Below are 27,998 nucleotides of genomic sequence, written 5' to 3'. Positions count from 1 at the left end.
CCTCCCTCACCCACTGCTTTGCCACCGAGCTGAGACCTGCTGCTTCTGAGCCTGGAGTTTGGCAGAGAGTCCAAATCTCAAAGGCTCCTTCACCCACAAAGAGGGAATGAAGAAACTCCTTTCCGTCTCGAAACCCTGTATTATTTTTAAATGTTTACAGATCGATTTGCAGGCATTCTTTTTTTTTTTTTTTTTTGGTAATTACACCACAATTGTCTCGGGTTCCTTGCTCAGTTTGCCAGTATTTCTTTTGCCAATCAGTGCAGCAGTTCAATAAAACCAGAAGCTTATTGAAATATCCAGAGCCTTTGCAGCACCATTCTCTGCTGCAACCAGATTTTTCAATAGATACGTATATAATTTACTTTTTTTTTTTTTTTTTTCATATAAAAACACCTGCTAGTAATATTCCACTGGAGCTCAAAGTGGCTCAGCTTGGGGCAAAGGCACAATTAAAACACCATGTTTTTCTTACAGGACTCTGCATTTGTGAATTGTATAACAATAGAAATTTACAGCACCAATCCTTGGGTGGGGTGGGGATGCGTGTAGGAATGAGTCCTTAGAAGCCCGACGCAGGGGCTTACAAGTCTTAATTTTATTCTTTTCACCCCCCATCAGTGTGTTGTTTTCCAATCTTTGCTTGTGTTTTCCCTTTCACTGGAATGCTCCAACCACGTATCAGCTGACCATGGGCTCCACATCCGCGTCTCTGTCCAACTCATCCTGAATTTCATCTGTGTTTCCTGAGTCGCTGCTGGCTACAGAGCTGGGAGATGGAGAATTTCTGCAGAAAATTCAGAGAAAGGTTTAGACAAAGCATTAAACACCACTGACAGGCAAGGAAACTTGTGGGACTTGCGAAGAGAATCGTCACTTTCACTCTTCAAACAACTAAGGATACTTTTCATTACCAACAAACTTCAGCTTTGCAGTAAATAAAAGGTGGGATGGTAAGGAGGAGGATTCTAAGATCTCACTACCTGTCAGCTGAACCTTTGATAAGCCTACGACAGGTTTCCATTTGTACATCCAGGCCCCTTTTCATGCTGCACATCTCCATGTACTCGTGAAGGTGGCGGTTCATGTCACTCTTGGCTGTGGCCAATTCCAGCTGGAGGAGAAGAAAAAAAACCATCAGCTCAAGGTGAGTTGCTGGCAGCTCCTCCCAGCCTCCCTCAGCTTTACACACTGCTGGGGATCCATAAATCCTTCTTGCCAGTGCTGCATGCTGAGAGTGCACTCATCTCCTTATGAGGTGTATTTTAATCAGAGCTCGACGCTGTTTTTAGAACAGCTCTTATATCCTGTTCTGCTGCTTGGCCGCTTTGTTTGTCAGCATATGGCAATGAATGAAAGCACATTCATGGGCTAAGATGGTGAGAAGCTACAGATGTTGTGCCTGGCGACCTCTGAGGTGGTTTCCTGTGAAATGTTTCCCAGTCTGATGGTGGGCATGCAAGACAAACAGCGGAAAAAAAACCCAGTGCACGTCGATTCTTTGCTCTGAAGGTTCTCACTGCACACATTACAGACTTGTGCTCAGTCAGTAGTAGTGATGGAAAGAGTATTTAGGAAAAAATATCCAAAAGTATGACAAGGGAAAACAGCTTTGTGTTCTTGATAGAGATACACATCCCTCCTTGGCAGTGTGTGCAGGTGTGACCAGAACACTGCACACGTTTTTGTCCATTAGTAATTATTTATGTGATCGTGAATCACTTCCTTACCTCTATCTGCCCTATTGTTTCTTGGTATTCCTTGTCTCTTGTTTTAAAGAAAGACTCTGTTTCGTGGATCAAGTTTCCCAGGTTTTCTTCCTGATGGGAAATCGGGACACAAAGAATTAGCAAGAAACCAACAGAGCAGCAGGCTGCAGATTTTTCTCACAGAACCTCACTGGGAAGTGCAAGTTTTTACACCCTTCCATGCAAAGGAACCTTGGATCGAGACTCCAGCAACAAACAGATACCTGATGATGCCAAAAAATGGAACTGCTGCATTTGCTGAACCTTTCCCAGTCTGATCATGCAGAAATATGCAGCAATTACTTTCCAGACGTGAAACTCCATTTTTTTTTTCATTGTATTGAGCACACCACTACTTACAGCATTGCTCTGGAATTCCTATTTTCTGATTCCATACTGTTACTCCCAAGACCACTCAGTTTCCATCATCTCATAGCCTGCACGCATTGTTTCCTATTAAAATGCATTACTTAAATGTGAGGCAAAGCAATCAATTTAACACAACTGACTTGATGAGCATCCATTTGCCACCATCCTTCGGCCACATCTGCAGCAGCTTTATCAGGATCCTGCATGGGATCAACGTCAGGCTAACCAGTTACAAGAATCACTCCACTTATCCTTTTATATGCAGAAACGTTTGGAGGAGGAAGGTCTTCAAAGAAGGTGGTGAGGGCACCGTGTAAGAACTTGAAAGGAATAAAGCCAGTGGAAGGAAGATTCAGGCATGTAAAGCACTGTGTTAAAGACCAGGCACAGACGGAGCAGTCTTTATTCTGAATCTCCATCTACAAGACGGATCTACCCTTTCCTTGTATAATTTTCATTTAGAAGGATTTAAGCTACTTAAAACCTTTAGAGTTTTTTTGCACTGAAGGTCTGAGTTCGGCAATATTCCTCTGATAGCTGTGCTTATACGTGCACACATGGGTATATGCAAATAAATCTGTCACTAATTCCAGTACATGGCTGCACGTTATCACTCTGCCACTCTTCCTGCTCAAAAGACGTGCAGCTAAGTATGCTGCTTTCTGCAGTCCCAGCACTTTGAAATAATCTCCGCAGTTTCAGGCTATGCCAGATGATCCACAAATGGGAAGATGTAAATTAACACAACCCCTGGCAGTCAACACAAGACAATATTCAGGAGACTGCTGCCTCAGCATCTCCGTACTACGGCAATGATGGGAGAAGGCAGGATTATTGCCTACCTACTGCTGTCATGCTGCTCAGTAATGAAATAATAGCATCACGTTTAAGACTGCCTGCGCAGAGCCAGACCTTGCCATTTCAATCTCTCTTCAGGCCTGTTCTAAAAGGCTCAGGAGTCACTGAATGAGGCAGCGTGCAGCCATTAGCTTACTTTGCATGGGATCTTCAGGATTAAGAGCAAGCTGTTCATTATCCACCAGCACCAGGAGATTCCTATTGACTGGGAAGACAGAAGCACAAGATCTGTGGGCTCAGAAGATCCCTCAGGCCTTACACAGCCCCTCTGTCAGGCTGTATAGACCTCAGCATCACACACGGCACGCACCAAGTTTACTTTTCTCCCTGCTGGAATGAGGGTATGGTACCATCTCACACACTTCATGTGCTATTTTGACAACAGAAGGGTGACTGACACCCTCCAGAGAAAGTGAGATAAAGGGCTTTAGCTGGCTCGCTGGTCAGGGGGACAGATGGTGTGATGCTCCTACAACAGCTAGAGCCTTGGATCTTTTGACACTTGCTTGATATTTCTGTCTCCTTCAGTTTGAAGGAGCAGAAGAAATAGAGTTTGGTAAATAAACTGAAAAGCGACCACGGAGAGAAAGCACTAAGAGGATTTTAAAATCAAAGCAAGTCTGCATGGCAAACCAGATCACCAGTCAAATATCCAAAGGCTCAGATGGCTGAAAGAGCAGCTGAGGGATACCAGTTTTGAAGAGAAGAGTTTAAGGAGATAACTGAAATACTCACCTCTCCTTGGAGGTCAATTGAAGGATTGCAGTTTGTGAAGTCCTCCCAAAGAAGCAACGTTTCCTCGTTCTCCTCCCACGTTAAGCTATCACAGTCATCATCAAAATCAAACGTCTCACGACTGTCAAGGTAATGGAAAAGCATGAGTGAAAAAGAACTCCAGCCCCACTCCTTCATCCCCTCGTTTAATGTTCAAGGAAAAAAGAAAATAAAAAAGGGCTCACAAGAACTGAACAAAGGAAACAAAGCAGTCGAAAATCCTGAAAGATTTTAAAAGCAGCCTTTGCCACTGTCTGCAAGTCCCTCAACTCCTGGGCTCTTTGCCACTCCAAAGTGGAATAAAAGATCCTTGTTAGCATTCCCAGCCTGAAGCACACAGTCCTAGTTCTGTCCTCCAGATGGTGCTGCTTGTTAGTTTCCCCTGTTTGCAAAACCACAAAAATGTTTTAAACTATTCTTTCTATACATGGGAAAATGAACTCAACCACAGTTTGGGGAATTATACAGGAAACAGCCACTAGAAGATTCCCTGCTGATTTCACGCTGAAGTTCAGCCAACATTTTCCCCTGCAGCACTTACAAACATTCATTTCAAAAGTAAGCAAGAGAAAACTGAGCCCTAGAATGATGCACAAGTGAACGTAAGTACTTACTATTGAGCTGGACAAGCAAAGATACTACTGAAGCCACTTAAGACTGAGAAAAAACAGTGGCAGAGTGGCCTTTAACCTCACTATTTGGTCAAGCCCCTTTAATATGGCCAGTTGTGCAATAAAGGAAAGAGTTTCAGAAGGCAGCCAGGTCCCTCTTGGTTTGAACAGCAGGCAGTGAAACACAAGTAGCTGCTTCTTGTCTTTGTTAAGGAGGCCTGGCAAAAAAAACCTGAAGCTGCTCACAGTTTGCTCATTTCTGGCTGATGCATTTCTGGTTCTTTAGCTCACTTCCTTTTAAGCAGATAACATCTCAATCCGGAAGCTGAGTTCCCCACTGTCTTCAGGAAGCTGAGAAGCTTGGCACAAGAGATGGCATTTATCTCTGCTTCACAAAATAATAAACATTTTGGACGTGCACGATTCTGTCTTTTGCAATTGAATTTTTCTTCAGCTCAGTTTCTTTTCACTGCAAGTGCTATCAGAATGCAGACTCCCAGTTCTGCTGCTGCCTATTACAGACAAATGTTGTCCAACATCGACCACATTTTGACTTTTTAGTGCTAGGCACTTATGCATTAAGGTCATCACTGCAGACACAATGAAAGTTGCATAAGGTTTCTGTTACTAAGATCAGACAAAGCCCCCAAACCAAGAATTTACTTAGACGTGTATCACCTTCAATAAGCCACCAACACAGCACCAAGACTTGGAACATGAAGAATGACCTGCACTGCTTGGGCACATCATGCCCTCCTACAGATGAAACTGAGGAGGGAAGGAAGGGGGCATGGCCTGAAAACAGAACTTCTGGGAACAGCTGACAACAGAAGAGGAGCCAGTGCTCCTTAGAGAAGGACTTGTGTACTCCTACGTATTAAATACTGATGTGTGGGAAAGCACTGGGAATTCTTGCCTCTCCCAGCGCAGTCATTGCAGAAGTTGGCAGAAGACACAAATGCTGAAATGCTACTGAAATCAGACCTACGGCGCTGGCTGGGGCTCCCTCTGCCAAAAGAAAACAGCAGAGACCCTTAACTCTCACTGGCCTGTGGATACCAGGGGTAAACCTTTAGGCTAAATGAATTAACTCTTCCTGCCCAGGAGAAGAGACCTTTGACATTCTTGGTATCATCTGTACGACTGTCATCCTCTGCTACCACTGATCTGGACACATCCACCAGTGCCAAGTACCTACAGCTGACCTGAAAATGATGGGAAACACCAGAGAAGTTGGAATCACTCCTCAACTGAGCTTCCAGTGACAATGATGCCATATTCCATCCAGCCCAAAAAGCAGCAAGGTTCCTCCTAAAATCCTCTAACACACAGACTCGAATTCTCTACCATGAAAAACCTTCTGAACGCCTATAGAAATAACCCAGTACTTGGGTTCTGAGATTAAATCTGCATTTCAGTCTTGCCCACGTTATCCACGATACTCACAGCTGATTGAACATACGCTTCATTTCATCTGTGATGTTCAAGGAACAGCTGACCTCGTCGTCAGAGAACCTGCTGTTGTCTGCATCCTGTTCTGAGAGGTCATCATCAGAGGCAAGTTTTCGTTCTTTCTTCTTGGAAGCCACCTTAATTGGAGAGAAGAGTTGTAACTAGAAGGTTCGTTTGAGATGCTGTGTCAAATAAAGGAGAGGCATTACGTTGGGGTGGTTACAACCACATCAGCTCCCAGGCAGTTCAGTATTCAAGATTTGCATCCATTAGGGAGTGGGGAACAAAGAGCATAAGAAAGCAGTTCAAAAATGGCAAAGAGCAAAGCAAGCTGCAGGCTGTCAGCGCTTTACAGATGTTCATCTGCTCACTGACAGCAGCCTATGGCCTACCAGAGAACATGCAGAGGTTAGAATGATACAGGGGAAAAGCAAAAGCTTGCAGGAGTGCCCAGGCAGCAGGCTTGAGAGCAAATGACAGAACTCTCCCTTTCCTGCCACCACCACAGGCTGTTGCTCCCAGTGTTGAAGAACTGTGAAGAGTAGACAAGAAACCTTGCAGAGATTCTTTAAGCCAGCTTTGTTCCCTCCCCATAAGCAGAGGCAGACTGTTTAGTCTTCAGACTGACAGAAGGAGGATCGACCCAACCGTGACAATCCCTGGACAGCCTCGAAAGAAAGGAAGTTTGCAGATGTGCAGAGGATTCAAGGGACCCCGTGCCACAAAGGGCAGAGAGCATGGCTGGAAAAGATGCAGTACCACTGAGTCACACACAGCCTGCTCCCAGCCTATGGCAGCTTTCCCTCTCATTGGCACGTGAGCCATCCTTTGTTGGTGTTGCTCTCCATACTGATCATTTTAACCACTGCATGCTTGACCAAAAGCGTGCTTTGCAGTTACCTCTGAGCAGAAAAACAGAGCAGTTTCTGCTCAGAGACAAGAAGGAACCACGAGCACAACGCAGTGGCTCAATATGCTACAAAAATTGTCTCCAAAAAGGAGATCAGAATCTTTCTGGAAACAAAGGGGAAAAAAAAAAACAAACAAAAACAGAAAAACAAACCACCAAACATGAAGGCAACTTCATCACAACCAAAATACACAACCAGTGGAGACCACAAGGATATTCATAGTGTTTTCACATGGCATCACAACACGGAGAAAAGCACTGGACTTATTCAGGGATTGGACAGGACACGTTTAGACCAAAGTGAAGCTGGGTTAATCACAATTGAAAGAGCAGGTATGACACAAGATCAACTGCAATGGGAGTTACAGGTTTGCTCAACACAGAGCTAACACTGCTTGGTTTTGTAGCAAATTAGATGGCTTTTCCTACTAGCACCAAGGAGCCATAAGAGCTCAAGGAAAGCAATTAGAGCTGCTGCTCTCACAATGCAATCATAACTCGCCACCACAGAAGTGTTATTTCTGGCTGTGGAGCTCGAGCCAGAAATAAGAACATTCAGATGACAGTTCTTCAAGCTTAAAAACCTCTCACATGTGAGGAGGAAGCCATTTATACAAACCTAGGCCCTGGAATCCTTTTTTTTAACGCATTCATTACCAAATGGGATCAAGACTAACATCATACCTTAAAGTTCATCTTGAGTGAAAACTCTCTCAATTATTTTTTTTTAGTGCTACATCAGAAGACAGCTACACTCCAACGCTGAGAAAGAAGAACACAGTTCTACACAGAGACATTTCAATAAATGGAAGCGACCTGGACCACGCTTCTCGACACTGCTCCCTCTTGACCCATCACTGCTCGTCCTACCCTACAGAAAATTCACAGCCTAATCACCTGGAAGATCTTGGAAACGTCTTCAGAGTTGCGCTGCTGCGCTACATCACACAGCTTGGCTGTGATATCGATTCGCCGACAGATGTCCATGTCCACCTTCATGGCCTTTTCTTGAATCTTTGTGTCCAGGTCTGTCATGGGCTGCAGGAAGGACAGCAGTGATTATCTTCTATTATTATACAGTTCAGGAAAGCAGAGATACCCCATAGTATCTCTCTAACCCCAGGGTTTAGCATCCTTAAACAATATTACGTCCTGTTCTCCTGGAAAGACAGTCTAAGCAGACTAGACAGCTAACAGAATTAACATTTGTGTCCAATTCCAAGGAAAATCTCAGCTCAGTTCTTTGCCACTGAACAACCTGTGCCCAACCCAACACAACTTTTGAATTTCTAAGGGATGCTCCTGTTCAGACAGTTCTGCTGGATCCACAAAGTAACACCGTTCTGTGTTTTTGCAGACACCCAGCCTAGGTGAGATGTTCTCTGTTGGAAAGCATCTCAGTGGATGGGAAAATCATCCCACTGACCAGAAAAATGGAAAAACTCTTTGCAGAGCACTTTTAAATTCGCTTTCCAACAAGAAGACTTTTGGTTTTGTTTTCTTTGTTTTAAAACATTAAGCAGGTTTCTGTAGGAGCTGGACTCGGTGATCTGAATGGGTCCCTTCCAATTTGGGATATCCTATGATTCTCATTCTTCTCCAGCCTCTTCTGGACAACTTGGGGAGGTTTTTATTTTCCAAACACACAGAAAAAAAAAGGAGGCTATGAACAATGACACTCTTTAAACACAATCTTATCAACTGAACAGGTAGCAGTGATTCTTATCGACAGGAAGGCAAAGAGGAACGTGCCAACGTTTTGTGTTTCTCTGGTCTACATATTTACATGGAAGGATTCAAACAAGCATTCCTGCTGCTTTCCTTAGGCTCTCTTCCACCTTGCAAAGCTCAGAGCACACATCCAGCAGGATGTTTGCATTCACCACCACCCTTTTTGTACACACTGAACAACACCTTTCCCTCTGTGAACGAGTTCTAAGCGATGCAGCCCTAACAAGATTCACACTGCCTCTAACCAAGCATGCCTATTCTTCATTAAACACCAGAAGAAGAGACAGCTAATTGCCAAATTTCGCATGAATAGATCCAGTGGCCCTGAGAGAATACATTTGACACCAGGGAGCAGGTTCTGCAAGCTCATATAAAGACCGGAGGAAGCGGTTCTAAACAAAATTACTGAATAAATAAGCATAAGAGAACATCTTCATTAGACAACTGGCATCAGCACGCTGCTTCAGTCTTAAGGAGAAAGCCACCTTAGTGTTCACCCAGCTTTTCTTTCAGGTATCTGCACGATTATACGATCAGTATGGCTAAAATGCAAGACAGCTGCATGGTGATTGAATCCTTGTCCCTAACCTGGGAGTTCTCCATCACGTTCCCCATGGCTGCAGACTGGAATGCCAGCATCGCCAGCAGTGGAATCGGGGGAGGAAGGGAAGAGTCCAGTTTATGGGCTAAGCAGCAAGTTAATGCATCTCTACACAGACCAGACAGGAAGCAGGGGGAAGGGTGATCTGTCTGATGCATTAGATCATAAAGGCAGTCATAATACTAACTACAAAGCAGCACTCACTACGACCGTAACTTTTCCATGAATGAAGCCATTTGCACAACGCACACATTTCACAGAGGCACTGGGAGTTGGCCACTCTGCTCTCCAGTGTACTTACATCACTCATCAGACCCTTAAACACCACAAGTTCTGCTTTCAATCTCTCAATCTTTTCATTTAACTCCTCCTGGAGAGCTTCCGCTTCCTGCGCCTCCTGCAAGAGAAAGCACACAAAGAACTCAGAGGCCACAGGGCAACACACACTTCCTCACTTAACCTGAGCAAGGCTGATAAGGCACATCACCACCCCCACACTGCACTCAGCTTCCAAGCATTCACCCTGCTCTCTGGCACGCATTCATTCAGCTGCTGGGGCTACAAGAAAGGTTTTAATTAAAAGGCAACAACTGAATGGTGATCAGCACCAATTAAAGGTGTAGAGAAAGCAGGTGCCATTCAGCACAAGCTATTTGCACTGAGTGACGTGGTTGGTGGGCATGGTGGGGATGGGCTGATGGACAGACTTGGTGATCTTAGTGGTTTTTTTCCAATCTAATTGATTCCATGGTTCTATGGCATGGGTTGGTGGGCATGGTGGGGATGGGCTGATGGATAAACTTGGTGATCTTAGTGTTTTTTTTCCCAACCTAATTGATTCCATGGTTCTATGGCATGGGTTGGTGGGCATGGTGGGGATGGGCTGATGGATAAATTTGGTGATCTTTGTGGTTTTTTTCCAATCTAATTGATTCCATGGTTCTATGGCATGGGTTGGTGGGCATGGTGAGAATGGGCTGATGGACAGACTTGGTGATCTTAGTGTTTTTTTTCCCAACCTAATTGATTCCCTGGTTCTATAGCGTGGGTTGGTGGGCATGGTGGGGATGGGCTGATGGATGGGTGATCCTGAAAGTCTTTTTCAACCTGAATGCTTCTAGAGTTCTATTCCAGGCTTACCTCTCGCAAAGTTTCTACCATAGACTCCAGGCTCATTCTTCTTGTCAGTTCCTCTTCCCATCTGAAAGACAAGATGTGCAGATGGAGCGTTAACTGTGGGAAAGAATGTTTTTTTTTTTTTTTCCCATATCACACGTTTGCTGCTCGCTGTAGGATGATGACAGTTATTTCAAACGTCAAGCAGATGGTCCCCCTCGTTTACACACCCTCAAACCAGGGATGTAAGTCTATAAAAGCCTAGAAGTGAAATCAGCTCTCGTTGGGATCAGCACCCTTCCTACAGTTCTGTGCAATTTTTGGTTCCAAGTGAGGTGGGAAATGTTCAGAGCAACAGAAGGCGTTTAAAGTTCAATCACCCAACTCAGCACTCTCACTATTCACCTGTTCAACCCAATCAACTCAAACACTTACGTGCTCTCTACATCAAAACCTGCAAGAACCTACATGCCTCTGCCACGTCCTGCAGCCTCAAGTAGAGCACCCAGATGAGTGTCTCTGAATGCAGGGCATACACTGAGAGGGCACAAGAAAAGGAGGTTTGTCATTACAAGCTGTGTAATTAAACAAGCATCATTATTGGATTGGGTATAGGACCAGGCAGCAGTTCCTCATTTCAAGCATAGGAAGGTTTCAAAGGGCACTGTCAACTTCTGTCATTTGCTAATTTGAAAGCAAAGCTCTCAGAAACGTGATGATGCTCATTCCTACGCATGAATGCAGTTTGAGTTCAGGAAAAAAAATATATTGAGTAGAAAGAGCGGTGATGTGTTGGCTGCCCTGGGAGGTGGTGATCCCCACCCCTGGAGGTGTTCAATGGAGATGTGGCAACTGAGGGATGTGGTTGATGGGTTGGTGATATGAGTGGTCTTTCCCAACCTTCATGATTCCACGGTTCTAGAGTGCCACAGGAGACCTGCCCAGTCCATCAGAACAGAAGGAATGATGCGTTCACTTTCAATATTGGAAAGCACAGTTGAAACACTCACGTGAGCATCTGAGTACCACTGTAAGAATTTCTGCTGCCACTTCCACTGTTTGTTTGTTGCTTTTTTTTTTTCTGTAGGGACCAAAACTTTATCAAATAACGTTCGATACTTGCATTGAAGGGCAAATTTAATCCCATCTGAGCTGGAAGGTGAGGAGGATCTGCTGCAGGGGAGGATGCACGGTGCTACTTGCACAACCAGAAGCACCTGAAGGGGTTACAGCTCACTGCAGCAGCACTGAGATGACAGGCTGGCTGCTCCTGCTCCCTCCTGCCATTGTGCTGCAGCAACAGCCAGCAAAACAGCATGTGCACTCTCCCCTTACAACCCACGGTTGATTTGCACAGGAAGGTTTGTGGTGCTTCTATTTACCAGCAAGGATTTACTGCCAAGCAGGGTAAAATATTTCGGCTGAAATTTGCATTTGTCATCAAATATTTTCGTTTGTATTCCCATATCCTGTTTCCTTTCTGACTGCTGATTACACGTATGCTCCTATAAAAACAGTAACTTAATTTTCCAGATTTAATATTAAAGTCAAGAAGGTGAAATGAAAGAGGAGGGTTGTACTGCAGTCTGTGATGGGCTCTTTCAGATACAGCAGTGCTGCTGGGCTTAAATCACTCCTCTTGGTCCTCTATGGATGCAAGTCAATGCTGGCACTGCACGCTGCTCCTCCAGGCTTTCACTGTTCCATCAGCAATAGAGGCTGCATTCAGGTTACCCTGTATTACCTGCATTCCTACAGAGCACGATGCAGTCTGCAGAGAGGGATGTATTTTTCGGGAGATGGAGCTGCATATTTTGAGTGGTTGTGCCAAAAAAGCAAGCAAAAAGGATTAGCATTCCTCCCCCAGCAGTTCAGCCGTGCTGGGAAGCTGCCAAAATTACGCATCTCAACGTCTGCTCAGCCCAACCTCCCTTATCCTGCACAAAATTCCAGGCGTTCCATTTCTTCCCTTTATGCCACTTCACAGTGCATTTCACAGAGCGGTGATTTACAGCCCTAATTCCCTTCCTTCGGAGTCAAAGGAGAGGAAAAGGCCGTCTTCTCTTACACACAACACACCCCACTCTGGTTTCTGTTTCTCTTAATTAGAGGAGTGATCAGGTCATTGGTAGGGAAGAAGGGGAAGGAGAAGCTGGAGGCTGACAATGAGGCAGTTGATTCATTCTCCGTTTAAACTTCCAAGCAAGTGAGACAATAGAAAGATTGCTCATTCATATGATCATGCTCCATTTGCTGTAACATGCAGGACTTTACAAGGGCCCTTGGCAGCTGCTATCACACGCTCCAACAAATGCAACAAGAAGCCACTGAGAAGATGCTAAGTATGGCACTGGCATCATTAATAATCAACGTGCTGCGAGTTATTCTCCTAACATCATTTTATGTCAGTCAATCCGTATCTTCTTGATGTTGATTTGACAGCAGAAGATGTGGTCACTGGGGTCGTGCAGAGGTATGGCTGTGCTTTATGAGGTCTTTTCCAACCTTGATGGTTGGAAACCATCTTTTCCAACCATGATGATTCCATGGCTCAACCCAAAGGCTCAACCCCAGCAGGTTGCACTGCTCACTGTATCAGAAATACAAGCCTCAGAAAATCAGAAATCTCAAGCCTAGCCACTCTTCTTTCCACTTTTCCCACCTACCAAGGGTGCTTTAATCACAGCCACCACCTCCCAGAAATGGGCTAGTGTGCATTGGAGCAGATCCGGACCGATTCCCTTTGACCAGATGTGACACATTACATTCCAGCAGCGTGCAGTCACTGCAGCTCAGGGCCCCAAACTACTTCTGCAGCCCTGTGATTAAGAGTCAGTGTCTTGTTGCGTAGCTTAGAGGAGAACAAAGGCAGTTTGCTGTCTTTAAAGGCAACAGCAGCGTTGCAGGGCTATTAAACAAACAATACTCACCAGCAGTCAGCTGGGATTAAAGTTGCTTAAAGCCTTATTCCTGTAAAGCTGAGTCACACCACAAACTTGTGTGTTTCCTTTGAAATTGGAAGAGCAGCTACACCAACACTAACACAGCTAAGGGGGGCACCTCAGGAACTCGATGGTAACCCCTCAAACCTTCCCCAAAGCTAAGGTGCCAACCTTAGCATTCATGGGGTTGACACAACAGGCTTCCAAACTTTCTCCTGCATCACCTGCCCCCACCAACCTGAGCCTAATTCTCCTCCCTCAACATCATCAAAGTGAATTTTGGAAGGAGAGAACCACCCATCAAAGTGAATTTCGCCCATCAGATTCACAAAAGCTGTTTAGGAAAGAAAGGTTTAGAGACTTTTGCCTCTGCAAAAATGGCTCGGTGAGTTTCTTTTTATTTAGACAACAGACAAGATGTTTGCAAAATAAGCCAGATATAAACATACGGCCTGAAATGTGCTTTTGCTCAAGGCAGAAAGGCAAATAGAGCAGCTGATCGTTAATGATGCCTGGTGGCATCCAGTGCAGTCTTTTTTTCATTAAAAACACCCTTCCTCAAGGGAGCAAACCCTCCTCCAATAACACTTAATGATGGGATAGGTATGGACTTGGAATCTTTCAGCTCTGCCTTCTCGTCAGTTCGTAGGGAGACAAAGAAAAAGCAAAGAGCTCAAGTGCTGAAGCCTACAATAGGAAAAAAGAAAAAGAAAAGTGTGCATTTGAACGACAGCTGAAAAATGCTCACGGACATCCATGACTCCACTTGGCTTTCCTTGCATGCTAAGGCAGCACCGTTCCATTTTTGGGCATGAGATGCACCCAGCCTTGCTCACCTGTAAGAAATGTTATCACCTAGGCTGCAGGTTCTCTGTTGCACCACACCTGCAAGGAAGTGGAGAAAACCCCATGGCAGCACCAAGCCATTCCGATGGAGACACGTCTTCCTTCCAGTGCCAGCACTGCTTGTTCTTTTGTGCTCTCAGCCCTTTGACGCCCATCCCTTGTTGATGGCAGCTCCAAACGGAAGGTGTTGCTGCCTTCTCACCACCCCTGGCACGGGATTGAAAGCTGTGCACCGTGTGCTGCCCAACCCATTTCATCACCATCACGGTTACGCACCGGGGGGGCTGCAGCAACATGCCTGCTAATCCCTTCTCCACCACCTAGATCGTTAACTATCAACGTGACACTTAATAATTCTGCTCATTAAATGCTGATTTCGCTTAACGGCCCTTCACAAGTCCAACTGTGGCACGTGAGGATGCTGATGCTGTGCATGGCTGGAGGCAGAATTTGGGCAGGGCACGCTGGCTGGGATGCAGTGCGGTACCCAGGCATTTGGATTTTTTGGGAGAGGGGACCTGAGGCTTTTTGGAGAGGTGTCAACAAGGCTTTACACTCCTAAACAAACCCACACAAAACCATTTTCTATTCTGTTGGGTCAAAAAGCCAACCAACCTTCTCCTTGTTTTTAGACTCCATTTTTCCACCCGGTGTGTTTTGCACTCCGTGAGCTGCGAGGTCACGTTAAGTAATTGCTAACTGTGAACAATGAGCTTGTTCACAAATGCTACCTCTTGATTAAGAAAGCTTTTGCCACGCAGGGATTCTCCTAGATTATCCCAAGCACAGCCCATTCTGCTCCCACGTGCCCTGCCTTCGTATGGAAGTAAATTAAATGTTTGTTGATGGGCTCCCATGTAAAACGTATTAATTTAATGTGCACATCTGATTCCATTAAAGGCTGGCTCTCACACAGCAGCAGCAAGCTGCACTCCTGAATGAAGTCATCTGTTGTTTGCAACAGGCAGGGCAGCATTCTGCACAAGTCACAGCTCTCTTTGCTCAAATTCTGCAGCATCAGATTTCCCAAAGATCAGAGCAACGAGGGTGTCCATGCAATGGAACCTGTCCACGGGTGTCCATGCCTTGAACCTGTAGCAGTGGTTGAGGTTGGACAGGTAAATTGCACTGTTAGAGCTCAGGGGCTTCGTTACAAAGGAGAGGTTAATATTAAAGCCCTCTTCTAGGCTCCATTCCTTGTGAAGAGAATTAGTGGAAGAACTCACTGTACAGAAAAGCACTGTGTAATTATACCTCTTGATTATATTCATCTGGAATGGTGATCGAGCCTGTTAATGGAACCACAATAAAAATCAGCTGCAAGTTCATTTGTTCATTAAGTTCATTAAGCCATGCATAATGTCACAAGAGCTCAATAACTTCAAGCAGCAGCAACAGCCATGCTGGCATTCCTTTAGAGAGCAAATGGTGTTGCTTTTCTTACATTAGGAGAATCTACATATAATAGTAGTAGTACATATAATAGCAAGATTCAGAGCCCAGTTTAATGCATTTTAAGTGACACAGCTACAGGACACCTCCTGTATGACAACCCTGCAATTAAGTTCCTACTCTAAAGCATCTCTTGGTACCCAGGCAAGCCTTGCACCTTCCCTTCTGCACCTTGAAGGCCTTCCACTGACCACTGCAGGGCTGGATGTGGTCTTAGTGGTCCTTCCTAACCATTAATGGCTCTGTAACCTTAGCCTGCAACACCACTGCCCTGCTATTCTGCAGCTGTGAGTGATTAGAAATAGATTAGCACATTAATCACACTCCTACCTTACGCCCTCCTGAAATGGACCTGATTAGGTAAGGCAATTCTATTTCACGTTTCCTGCAAGCTCACATCATCTTCACATTTCTACACAGCTGCTCTGCTCCTCCAGCTCAGGTCAGGCGTGTGGAAATCCAAACTGCTCGGGAGGAATGGAGCTTTAAGGAGTAAACCACAAAAAGCCTCTGCCTATTTGGTATTTCTCTATGAAGCATCCATACTCTGGAATCAGAATCTAATTAATTAGGGTCACGTTTTACCTCTGGAGCTCTCCACGCCAGCTCCTGGAACCCAATCATTTCCTGCAGAAAGAGATTTCTGGTCAGTCATCACCGAGGGCAGCTGATAAGATAGCAGCAAGCCTCATGATGTAATGCACAGTATGTTAACTACTACCAAACACTGCTTTCCTCCTATATTTGCCAGGGCAGCAAAGAGCCTATCTGAAGGCAGCAAGGATCAGATGGAGCTGGATGTGCTGAGCTCAGAGTGCTGGGCAGTCTGCAGCCAAGGCTTCCAGCAGGATTAATTCTTGCTCTTTCCCACTCAGCACCACCAGCTTAAATTCATTTTTCACTCCTGTCAAAATCTTCTTGATGGTGTTTACAAGCCCTGAACAAATATACTTCTCTTAAGCATGAACAAACAATTCTGCAGCAGTTTCTGACAGCTGAAATGCCATTTTTTTTTTTCCAGTGGTACAGCAGACCCTGGGGAAGGGGAGAAGGATTTGCTCAGTAACGTGAGAACACAGAGCTGCCTGCCTTCCATTTTCCAATGAGCCTCGTGGTAACTGAAGCTAACCCAGTTCAGTTTCTCACAAAAGAGCCTTGTGGGGAAAAAAAAAAAGCAAAAAAAAAAAAGCAATTTAGGAAAAAGCAAGGCCTGGGGGTTTGCTTTTCTGCAGGGTGGGCAGGGAGTTCAGCATTTACTCTGCACGAAAAGAAGGGTGTAAAGTGAGGACAAAACCATATCCTACCAAGATGAGGCAATGATGGAAGGGGGAAAACATGCTGTGCAGGAGAGGAACCATCGAAAGCCTTCATCTCTAGAGCTCATCAGTCCTGGCTGATCAGAACACAGCAGCACAGAGCTGCTCCTATGCATGAACACGACCAGCCCTTATCTCCTTTGCCACCCAGGTACAGAGGAGACAACTGTGAGCACGGCTTATGAAACAGCCACAGCAAAGAACATTACATTCCTGTGAAACTGTTGTCATAACTGCAGATAAAGTAATTGCTCTGACTCATTTTGAAACAGGTAATCTCAAAAAGCACAGGATTACACGACTGTACAGCGCTGCTGGCTACGAGTTAATTATCAAATGCTCAATTCCCATGTAAGGAAATCTCCCACAAACACAAGCACTACAAATGCTGTGCATTAAAGACAGCTGATTGTGTGCAGGCATTTATTTTGCAGCTACATTGTTCTGGTAAGCAGTGTGTCACACACTCAGGTGCTCGGACCCAATGCCTTGCAAACTGCTCTGAGATTTGGCCAAGTAAATGTGTTATTCCTGCCTGTGTTTCCAAATATTTCCAAAACGGAGTGAGAGATGCTGCAAAACTCAAGTGGGGCACAAAGAGCAGAAGAGAGGCTGTGAGCCTGAAGAAGTGCCACGTGCTGAATTCCATTATGGGGGTCTCATGGAGACATGTGCAAGCATCTCTGAGCAAATCACAGAATGGCCTGGGTTGAAAAGAACCACAATGCTCATCCAGTTCCAACCCCCTGCTATGTGCAGGGTCACCAACCAGCAGCCCAGGCTGCCCAGAGTCACATCCAGCCTGGTTTTGAATGTCTGCAGGGATGGGGCATCCACAGCCTCCTTGGACAAATGAGAAGCAATAGTTTGACATCTTGAAATAATGTTTTTTCCTAACCCTCCAACAGCAGGGCAGGCACAGTCGCCCATGCAAAGCTGCAAAAATCATATTGCAGTTCTTGCACAGCCTGCTCAGCAACCTGAGATTCTTTTAGAAAAAGCCTGGTGCAAGTTGTGTGAATGTGAGGAACTCATAGAGCTGCACTGGGAAGGCTGGGGAAAAAAACAAACTCAAAGAGACCCCGTGCACACAAAGGGGGACTGTGAGCTGCAGAATACAGTGTGCTATTATCACAGCGTCCCAAAAAAGCCACGTGATTCCTTTGGGCAGCTCATCCCCACCATCTGCATCATTACTGACATAAATACAGGCTGCAGCAGAGCAGAACGGAGCAAGGAAGGTTTCCTCACCAAATTATCAGGTTGGATGTCAGGATGGGAGGTACTGAGAAGCCCTCAGCGCTCAGTTTCAGGAACAAAAGTGCACAATGAAAGGGGATTATTATGACTGAGTCATGTTATAATCACAGAAGAATCCATCCATTGTTGAGAGAAACTCAGAAATTGCTTAACGCTCATCATTTAATCAAATGGATTTAAAGGGAAGATGATAGGCACCAGCATGCCCGTCCCACAGCCTCACCATTTTTTCCTCTAATTCTTAGTTCTTTTTAATTGATGTAGATTTAAATCCCCACGTTGGAGACACTTCAAGACCTGGTACAAATATTAACATGGAAGAAGCACTCTGGAGGCAGGAGGAAAAAAGAAAAACCAAGCAAGGCACGCTTTGCTCTCTTAGCAAAACACTTCTACTTGCCAAAGCCTGGCAGCCGAGGAGACAAGTAGTTACAGAAGAGATTTAGAGCCATAATAAGATCTAATGCTAAGCTGTCGGAAAGAACAGGCAAACTTCTGTGGCACGAATTTCCTTTCTATTTGCTATAAACACCTACTGAAAGCTTTCATGAATGTCCTCTTGGAGGCTGCCAAGTTAAAACAGCACATTATCTCAGCTGATGCGTATGACTGCGTGGAAGATTCTGACATCACAGCTCTAAGCAGTAATCGAGCAAGCTTTTAACTAAGGGAAATTTTTCCCATGTAGGGTGAGGATTATTTCTTTTTAGCAGCTGCCTTCGCAGTGGACCTCACAGCAATGCTATGGAGGGGAAAGGCTGAGCTCTGTGGGTCTCCTGCATGGAGCAGGGAGTTCTGAGTGACACTTACATAAGGGGTCTTGTCTCCACTGAGTCTCCCTGATCTCGGAGCTACAAGCAGTCAGTCCTCATCTGTGTTGTGACCACACTGCGACCAGCAGGGAGCATTTCTGGAAGGCACAAGTCTTGATGAGACCAAGTGATAAAAAGAATTGTGATTATTCTTCTGCAGAAGGCAAGCAGAGCTCCTGCTCTTCTTCTTCCTTCACTTCTGCAATACCTCAGACTGAAAAGCTGAGAGTAAATGCTAAGCCACTCTCTGGCCTCCCTTTCCCTCCACCTCCTCAAAACCAGCCTCAAAACCAAGAGCCAGAAGTTGTCTTAATCTCTGCCCCAACACTGAAGGCTCGGTTGAACCCAATGAAGCTGTTTTATCAAGTGAGATAATTCTTATCAGTTTTCAGGAAATCAAAGTCATGGCTGAGATACAGAGCAAAGTCTCCGCACTGTGTTCCTATGCACCCAGCTTTGTCTTACCTCTGTTTTACCAGCTGGATTATCTTTGCAAAGGTGAATCTTTAAGGCTGGAAAAGACCCCTGAGATCATCCAGACCAACTGTTCACCCACCACCAACATCTGCATGTGACATCAGGGGTTCTGAGACAGCAAGTGACAGCAAAAGGTAGGAAGTAAACAGCTCTTGAAAGCCTGCTGTGACACCAGAGGAAACACACAGCACTCCTGACACGGCCCTCCAACAACTGTGAGGGTGCTTACTGTGTTTAAGCTGCTTTAATCACTTTAGTACAATGGGTAGATTAATATAGTTTAGTATTCCTGGCTAATTACAGTGACTGGTCTTTACGGCAGTACCATTAAACAGCAGAACCCTGCCATTGAAATGGGAGCAAATGAATAAAGATGACACCGAGGAGGATATAGCATTCCAGCTCAGGCGTTTTTCAGTGTTTGGAGAAAGGCAGATCAGCCTTAAATTCACACCAACACAATGGCTGGTTTTGTTGTTGCATCAATTCCCAGTGACAGAACTGCTCAGTACTTAATGCACGGACGAACAATGGGGAAAATGGGATGAACAGAGGCTGGTGTTGGAGATCTTACATTACCTGAGAGCTAAATGAGCAACGTGGTTATGAATGAGATGCAAAACCCTGGCACTGGAATGCTTGTGCTATTTAGGGAAGGGAAGAGATGATGGAGGGCTGAGGAGCTGCAGGACAAACTTGGTTTGAAGGCAGCAGGGCTGTCGGAGGAGCAGCTTGGAGGGCTGTGAGCTCACTGCCTGCAGCTCCAGGCTGAGTCACAGCCCCGTGCCATGCTAACCCAAGGGAAACTGTCCCCAAATGAGCTTACTGAAGTCCCAGAGCTGTTCTGGAAGGGTTGAAATCCTGTATGGCATCGCTGCAGGAGGAGCTTCGTTCCCAGGGTCGCTTTGTCCCTGCTGGCAGCCAGCAGCTCCACGTGCTGGGTAAGAATACAGATGAGTGGCAAAAACATTGCCCTGTGAATCAGGAGTTCCTAAGTGCTCTGCGTTCCTTTTTCTCCCTTTCTTTTTGAGAGCAGGGGTTTCAAAGCAGCGTGGAACAGAGAAACGACCAAAGGTCAGGGATGCTGGTGGAGTCACTGGGGAGCGATTTGGGGGAAGAGTAAGGACAGAATCCAGACTGCCCAGTGCTTCATCGCACGGCCAGTGCTTCACAGGAAGAGCCATGGGGTGGATACATCACACTGCCTTATGCCTGCAAGAGGGAATTCTATTTTTCACCCTGAGAAGCAGCAGAAGGCTGATTAGTGTGCCCTGAGTGTGAGCCAATGCTGTGTTTGCACGCTGACCAGCATCACTCGTAGCACAGCAAGCAGGAGAAGGATTCCCTTATGTTGTAGGGATGGCACTCATCACTTCATTTCTAAGTTACTGAACTCACCAGCAGGCACTGGTAAACCTCTGGGATTTTTCATGCCTGCTTTGAAACAGAGAGACCCAGAGACAGCCTGGGGATTACAAAATGACTTCTTTCTTTCACACCAAAACCAAATGCCACCCTCCAACGTGAGTCATTAACCAGCAAGCGTGGGCATCTCCAACCTCAAAACCAAGGCTTTCCAACAATATGTTTGAAACGTTATGGTCTATCAGTGCATCCAAGCTCACATCACACTGCAGCAAATTTACTTCTTCTCTCCTCTTCTGAACATAAAATGGGAGATGCATTCAATCACTTCACTTGCAGCTAACATTGGCACGTGACAGCAGCCCAAGGACACCAAACACACCACAAGAGAGCAAAATATAGAAGATAACACCCTGGAGAAGCCATACAGCTTTTCCTGCTGTATGTTTATGAAGTTTGCCTCGCTCTGTTTCTCAGCACAAATCAGCTCAGGGTTCTGGGAACAAGATAATCTTTCAGTATGAACTGGTCACAAGGCTGCAGAAGAGCTTCACTTAAACTAAATTCAGTTAAACTACATCGTGTTACATCAGACCAAACAGCAAAATCTCCTTTCTTGCACAAACCCAAAGAAAACATAACATGGCTTGGTAGGCATGGTGGGGTTGAGGTTGGACTCGAAGATTTTAGTGGTCTTTTCCAACCTTAATGATTCTGTTTAGGGATACAGTTAGCAGGCATGGTAGTGATGGGCTGATGGTTGCATTGGTGACTTTGGAGGTCTTCTCCAAGCTGAATGATTCTATTTAGGAACACGATCAGTGGGAATGGTGGGGATAGGTTTATTGTTGGACTTGATGACCTTGGAGATCTTCTCCAGCCTTAATTATTCTATCATTCTATTTGGAGTTGGGTTGATGGTTGGACTTGGTGACCCTGGAGGTCTTCTCCACCTTTCATGATTCTATCTAGGGATATGATCAGTGGGCAAGGTGGGGATGGGTTGGTGGTTGGACTTGGTGACCTTGGAGGTCTTCTCCAACCTTAATTATTCTATCATTCTATTTGGAGTTGGGTTGATGGTTGGACTTGGTGATCTTGGAGGTCTTCTCCAACCTTAGTGATTATATTTAGGGACATGGTAGTGATGGGCTGATGATTGGACTTGGTAACTTTGGAGGTCTTCTCCAACCTTAGTGATTCTATTTAGGGACATGGTAGTGATGGGCTGATGGTTGGATTGGTGACTTTGGAGGTCTTCTCCAACCTTAGTGATTCTATTTAAGGACATGGTAGTGATGGGATGATGGTTGCATTGGTGACTTTGGAGGTCTTCTCCAACCTTAATTATTCTATTTAAGGACATGGCCAATAGGCATGGCGGTCATGGGTTGATGGTTGGACTTGGTGATCTTGGAGGTCTTCTCCAACCTTAGTGATTATATTTAGGGACATGGTGATGATGTGTCAACGGCTGGACTTGGTGACCATAGAGCTCTTTCCCAACCCTAACGATTCCATGAAAACAGCTGGACTTTACATTTAAAATAGAGACTTGAGCCAAAAAGAGCAACGTCCTGTGAACACATCCAGCAAACTGAGAATAGTCAGTTAGTCACAGAGAAGGAAACGCAGGAAGCTAACTTAAGACCAGACAGAGCTTTACCACAAATACCCAACCACAAAAAAGCAGCTGTTGAGCTGTCCATGGGCTCGGCGCTTCCTTCAGCTCCATCCCAGCACTCACTGCAGAAAGGCTGTGATTAGCCATGATGAAGAGCCAGAAATAACTTGGGTTCAAGTCTGTTTTCGCCTCACCCCTACATCAGAAGGGTCTCGGGGGGTTGATAGGTTGGGGATCAGAGGCATCTGGGGGATTTGCAGCCCCACAGCTGTGCTCTCTGCCTGGTTTTTCCCCCTTCACCAAATCCGAGGTTTCCCACCGTGAGTCACTGAGGAACAAAAGGTGAATTGAACAGGCACAGAAAGCGTTGTGGTTCTCTTTCAACAGGGGAAGCCACTCTTTGAAGAGCACAGCCCAAGTTTCTCTGAAACTCACGGCACGACGCGGCGATTCCTCTCTCTCCGATCCAGTTCATCTGCAAATTCATTATTTTAATTGGGGTTCTGAGCTAATAGCTGGGCAAAGATAAAGCACGGAATGAACAGCTTGCACGCTAGTTGAAATCAAGTCCTTGCATCTCAACCCTACCCTGGTGGTTCCCATTCCAAGCCAGTTTAATAGGGCACGGTGTTCATCTGGTTAAGTATTTAGCAAATAGAGCCTCAATCCCTTGGTTCTGTGTAGCAGTGCTGGATAGGAGGATCAAAGGGAGCCCTGTGCTCTCCTCCCAAACTTCTCCTGCATTACTACAGCCCAGAAATCCCAGTAAATTTCTCTTTTTAAGACTGAATATCCGGCTTCCCAAGGGTGAGCACTTAGCATCAAACCTCACATCAGCTGGGCAGTTGGAGCAGAGGTCTTCTCCAGTCCTATTGATTCTGTGATTCACATCTATGAGGGGTACCTGAAACCTCTGACATCGGGCTGCATCCACGTGGGAAGTGGTGCAGAACGCAAACAGCCTCATTGCAGCACAACTGCAATAGAAAAGTGCACATCCCAGAATTAAATACATTCCTGTATGTGCCAAAATATACCTGTGCACCAGAATTAAATGTATACCCACATATATGCGTGTGTGGCTTTTGCATTATTGCCAGCTCTGTGACCAATTGAAACGTGGACTCAAGTCCTGCACGATGATTGCATTCTTCTGGAGGGATAAAAAAATTATTTGTTTTTGATTGGCTCTATGTGTAACATTTGCATCTTGTTACCACTGCTATTTTAGCTTTAAAAGTTCTCAGACATTCCTCCAGGGCTTCTCTTAAGCACATTTTTATTAAGTTCCCTTCTTTAAAAAAAAAAAAGAGACCCAGTGAGTTTTGACGCTCGGTGCCTTTCACAATGATAATCTTTGTCCTTTCCAGCTGCAGCAAATTTAAGATAATCTCTTTTTCAAGTGGACTTGATTAATCTTCCCAATGAAATACCATCCTGGGGTAAAACAATTATTTCCAGTCCAACCCTTACTAAGAGTTAAATCTGGGCTGGAAAAGACAACCAACATCTGGCCAGCTCAATATCTGCTCCAATTATGAACAATTTTGAAACCATAATAGACAAATCTATTCAAATGTTCAGAGCAAAGCTTGCCACAGCAGTTAAAGGGGGGAGAGAGGAACAGAAGGGAGAGCAGGGCAGGACTGCAGCAGGGCTTCACCTCGTCAGCAGAGCCGTGGCCACACGCAGCAGCGTTGTGCTGGCAGAGCAGGGTGCACACAAGTCCTAAAGGAGATCTTGAAGGCCCCTTCCAACCCAAACCATTCTGTGATTCCGTGGTCTTCAAGGGTGGCTGAATGCAAAGGGTTGCCTCTTGCTGGGCAGCAGACAAAGCCATAACCCAGCCTGTAGAAAGGAAGCAATTGGGGTGTGCTGCTTGGGGTGCTCGTTTGTGGTCCCTTCCAAGCCAAGCTGCTCTATGAAAACAGGGATGTAACGCAGCCCAGGTGCTCTGCTGTCTGCACATCCCAGTATTGGGTTTCTGGGATACCCCAGAAAAGTGATGTTGGTGGGCAGAACCAAGGAGATGGGTGCCTTCTCCTACAAGAAGCCATCAGTAATGGCAGAAACTGCCCATGGCAGGGGTTGGAAATGGATCATCTTTAAGGTCCCCTCCAACCTCAGCCATCCTGTGATCCTGAATTGCACTCCAGCAGTGCTCAAACCATAACATCAGGCCCAAAAACTCAGTCTTCCCAGCATGAATATCCTTGCAATGTGGAGCAGGGCTGTTGCAGAGGGCTGCCCACCTGCCAGGTGCACATCAGTTTTTACTGTCAGTTTTTAAGCACTCGCGTGGCTTTGTAGGATCACAGATCTGGATCAGAAACTCATGCATGCACTTAGCTTTTATGCAAGCCCTAACAGCACCAGGCTCATTTTGCACTGCAAGATTGTTTCTCTAAATAACTTGTATATATTCCTGCAAGATAACGTAAACTCAGAGCCACAGAACCCTTCCCCTGCAAACAAACAGACACAAAAACACTCTCACCCACCTTTCCAAGGCTGCTGACAAACACAACCCCACGTGAGTTCAGGATAATGAACCCAAACTGAGGAATCTTACTGCAGGAATGGCATCGCCAACGCCACGGATGAGCCAGCACCAGGATGCTCAAAGGCTGAGCAAAGCCATGGAGCACAATGACACAACACCCAGCCCCATTGCAGCTTCCTCCCATCTCCCTGGTACCAACCAAACAAACACAGCCCCACGGCTGGGAACAAAGAGGGAGACTTTTTCCCCATTGGGTGCAGTGGGTGCTCCAATGCTTGGCAATGCAGGCAGCTCGCAGGAGATGCACTGAGATCAGTAATAAACACAGAGGGCTGAAATTCATGACTTGAGCAGAATATTCCTGCTTAGAAACGCGTTCTGAAGCAATTCATCAGTTCTGGTATAAAAGGATGCAAAAAAGCCACAAGGCTGCAGCTCTGTTAAACAGGCAGAAGACATTCAGGCAGCTCCACCAGAAGCCCCGACTGCTTCCAAAAGGAACACAAACAAATAAAGGATTACGTTTGCACTCCAGCAAAAACACAACCCGAAAAACACATTTTTAAGCCTAAAAAAACAAACCCCAAAATGGGAGCACTCACACCAATCCCATCGCCCAGCAGCTCTCAGGCAATGCAGGAATTTCCCTGCAGAATCCCAACTACCCTTTCTCTCTCTCTCTCTCTCTTTTTTTTTTTTCCTCCCTTGGCCTCCATCTCTACCACGGATGCGTTGAGCAGCAAACACAGCACTGCAAAGGCAATGCTATCCATCACCGGGTAAAGAACACCATTTCAAACCCCCCAATAGGCTGAAGGAAGCCTCAAGATTCCCAGGGCTCACAAAGGCTGCTCCGATGGCTTTTGTTTTGTTTTGACCAAGTCAAAGAATTACAAGCAAACCTTCCCCTGCAGTATTTGCAACCCAAATATTGCAGCACTGAGCTAATTTAAGAGAACCGGCGGACGAAACCGACGACTGATTAAGCCAGGAAATGAAGAACGAGCTAAATTTAGCAAGAACGATGCAATATGAACAACAGATTACTCCCCATCTCCAAAAAGGGGGTTTTGAAGGGGTTTTACAGCTGAGCTGCTTGGAACACCCAGCCTCCCTGTGGTGCAGTGGATGCTGGAGGAGGAGAAAACCCTCCTCAAGAAGGATTCCCCCCCCCACCAAACCCTTCCCAAGGAGGGGAGCTTGGGCTGCCAGCATCCTCCCTGTGGATTGTGGTGCTGGGGGGGCCCATCCTTGCACCTCCAGGGTTGTGCCACCCAACTTTGGGGGGAGGGGAGGGTGCCGAATCCCTTCTTTAGAGATCATGATGCTTGGGGGGGGGGGGGGGGGCATCTGCAAATCTCTTTCAGAGGCTGCCAAGTGGGCCCCATCCCCAATTGGGGTCCCCAGATCCTGTCTGCAGAGGACTGTGGTGCTATGGGATCAATCCCTGTGCCGTCAGGGCTGAGGGGGCCTAAATCCCTCCTCCAGGAGGCCACGATGCTGGGAGGCTCATCCACAACTGAGGGTCCCAGATCCCTTCTCCGATCCCTTCTCCAAAGGCTTCAAGGGGAGCCCATCCCCACAACCCCAAAGCTCTGCCACACAACTGGGGGATCCCAAATCCCTTCTCTAGGTGCAATGGGGGCCTCACTTCAGCTGGGCTCCTCAGACCATTTCTCCAAAGGATCACGGCAAAATATGGGCCTAACCCCAACTGGGGGGTCCCGAAATTCCTTCTCCAGAGGATCACAGTATGAAGGGGGCTCACCTCCAACGGGAGGGGGGCCCAAATCTCATCTCAAAGGATCACGGTGCAGTGGAGGCCTAACCCTAATTGGGGTCCCCCATATCCCTCTGCCCCCAGGGCTGTGCCATCCTGCTGGGGAGGGGAGCAAACCCCTTCTCCAAAGGATCACAGTGCTGGGGAAGCCCAACTCCAACTGGAATCCCCAGGTTGCTTTTCTAAAGGATCACAGTGTTTGGGGTGGGGGGAGGTGGGGGACACTCCTAATTGGAGTCCCCATATCCCTTCTCCAGTGGATCATAGGGTGGGGTATGGGGGTGGTTGAGGGGGGGAAGGGGGCATCCCCTGTTGGGGTCCACACATCCCTTCTCCAATGGGTTGCAGTGCTGGGGTCCCACTTCCAACTGGGGGCTCCGAATCCCTTCTCCATAGGATTGAGGTGTAACAGGAGGGTCTGTCTATCCCTGTGCCCCCAGTGCACGCCACACAACTGGGGGTGGGGGGGGGCCCAAATCCATTCTCCAGAGAGATGGTTGTGCTGGGAACCCCATCCCCAGCTGGGGATCCTTTCTCTTGTGATGCTGGGGGAGGAGTATCCCCAAATAGAAGAGCCCAAATCCCTTCTCTAGAGCATCAAGGAGCACCCATCCTCAACCGGGGGGTCCAAAACCCCCATTTATAGGGAAGGAGGGGGGGGAGGGAATAAAAAGGGGGAAGAAGAAGGGGGGGGGGGTCCCCACCACCACCCAAACGAAGCCCCCCAACACCCCACTCACTTTCTCTTGTACTCGTCTCTCTCCCTCTTGACTTTGGCCAAGACGTTGTAAAGCGCCCGGATTTCGGGTGTGATGGTATCGATCTGCACCCCGACACCATCCGGGTGAATCCAAGACACCCCCGGCCCTTGAACCGTTTCCAATCCGCCGCCGCCGGTACGTCTCACTTGAGTGTAGCTCCAAATAGTACCGGGTAAACGGCTGTAATGCGACGGAACCAGGCCGGGTGCCGGGCTCGTAGACAGAGCAGCTCCGCTTAACGGGAGACCGCCGTCGGTTTGCACGGCCTGATCCCGGCTGAAGGTCTTATAACGAAGGCGGCGGTCTCGTTCGCACTGCTGGGCCGCCAGCTGCTTCTCCAGCAGCCGGTTCCTCCGCTCCAGCTCGTGCACTTTAGCCAGGAAGCAGCGAAAACGCACGTTGAGACCTTTCAGCAGATGGATGTTGGAACCCAGATCGTTCCGCAGCGCCGCCGTTACCGGTGGGCCGCCCGCCGCTCCGCCCGCCGTTCCCGGTGTACCGCTTCCAGCCGCCGTAACGCCGGGAGAGAAGGCGCGGGCCATTTCGCCGAATAGCAGCGAGTTCATGGCGGAGGGGAGCGGCGGGGAGGCGAACGGCCGTTATGAACGGAGAGGGGGGGGGGGAGGTGGGGCTGGGAGCGCCGCCGCCGCCGCCGCCGCCGCGCGTTCCTGCGGCTGCCGCAACCGCCGC

General features: G+C 46.8%; 1 protein-coding gene across 1 annotated transcript; it reads right to left on the bottom strand.

The window, feature by feature from the left end:
• Positions 1–175: 175 nt before the first annotated feature.
• Positions 176–27,998, bottom strand: IFFO2 (intermediate filament family orphan 2). Its single transcript, XM_031613496.2, has 9 exons — positions 27,288–27,998; positions 10,195–10,255; positions 9,356–9,451; positions 7,620–7,760; positions 5,807–5,949; positions 3,711–3,831; positions 1,731–1,820; positions 984–1,114; positions 176–787 (listed from the first exon to the last, which is right to left on the bottom strand). Exons 1-9 carry the CDS (start codon positions 27,872–27,874, stop codon positions 682–684), a joined length of 1,476 nt encoding a protein of 491 aa, XP_031469356.2. The 5' UTR covers positions 27,875–27,998; the 3' UTR covers positions 176–681.

This window comes from Phasianus colchicus, chromosome 22 (genome assembly GCF_987193195.1).
Source record: "Phasianus colchicus chromosome 22, bPhaCol1.hap1.1, whole genome shotgun sequence".
NCBI classification, from domain to species: domain Eukaryota; kingdom Metazoa; phylum Chordata; class Aves; order Galliformes; family Phasianidae; genus Phasianus; species Phasianus colchicus.
This window is presented reverse-complemented; position numbering and strand designations above follow the sequence as displayed.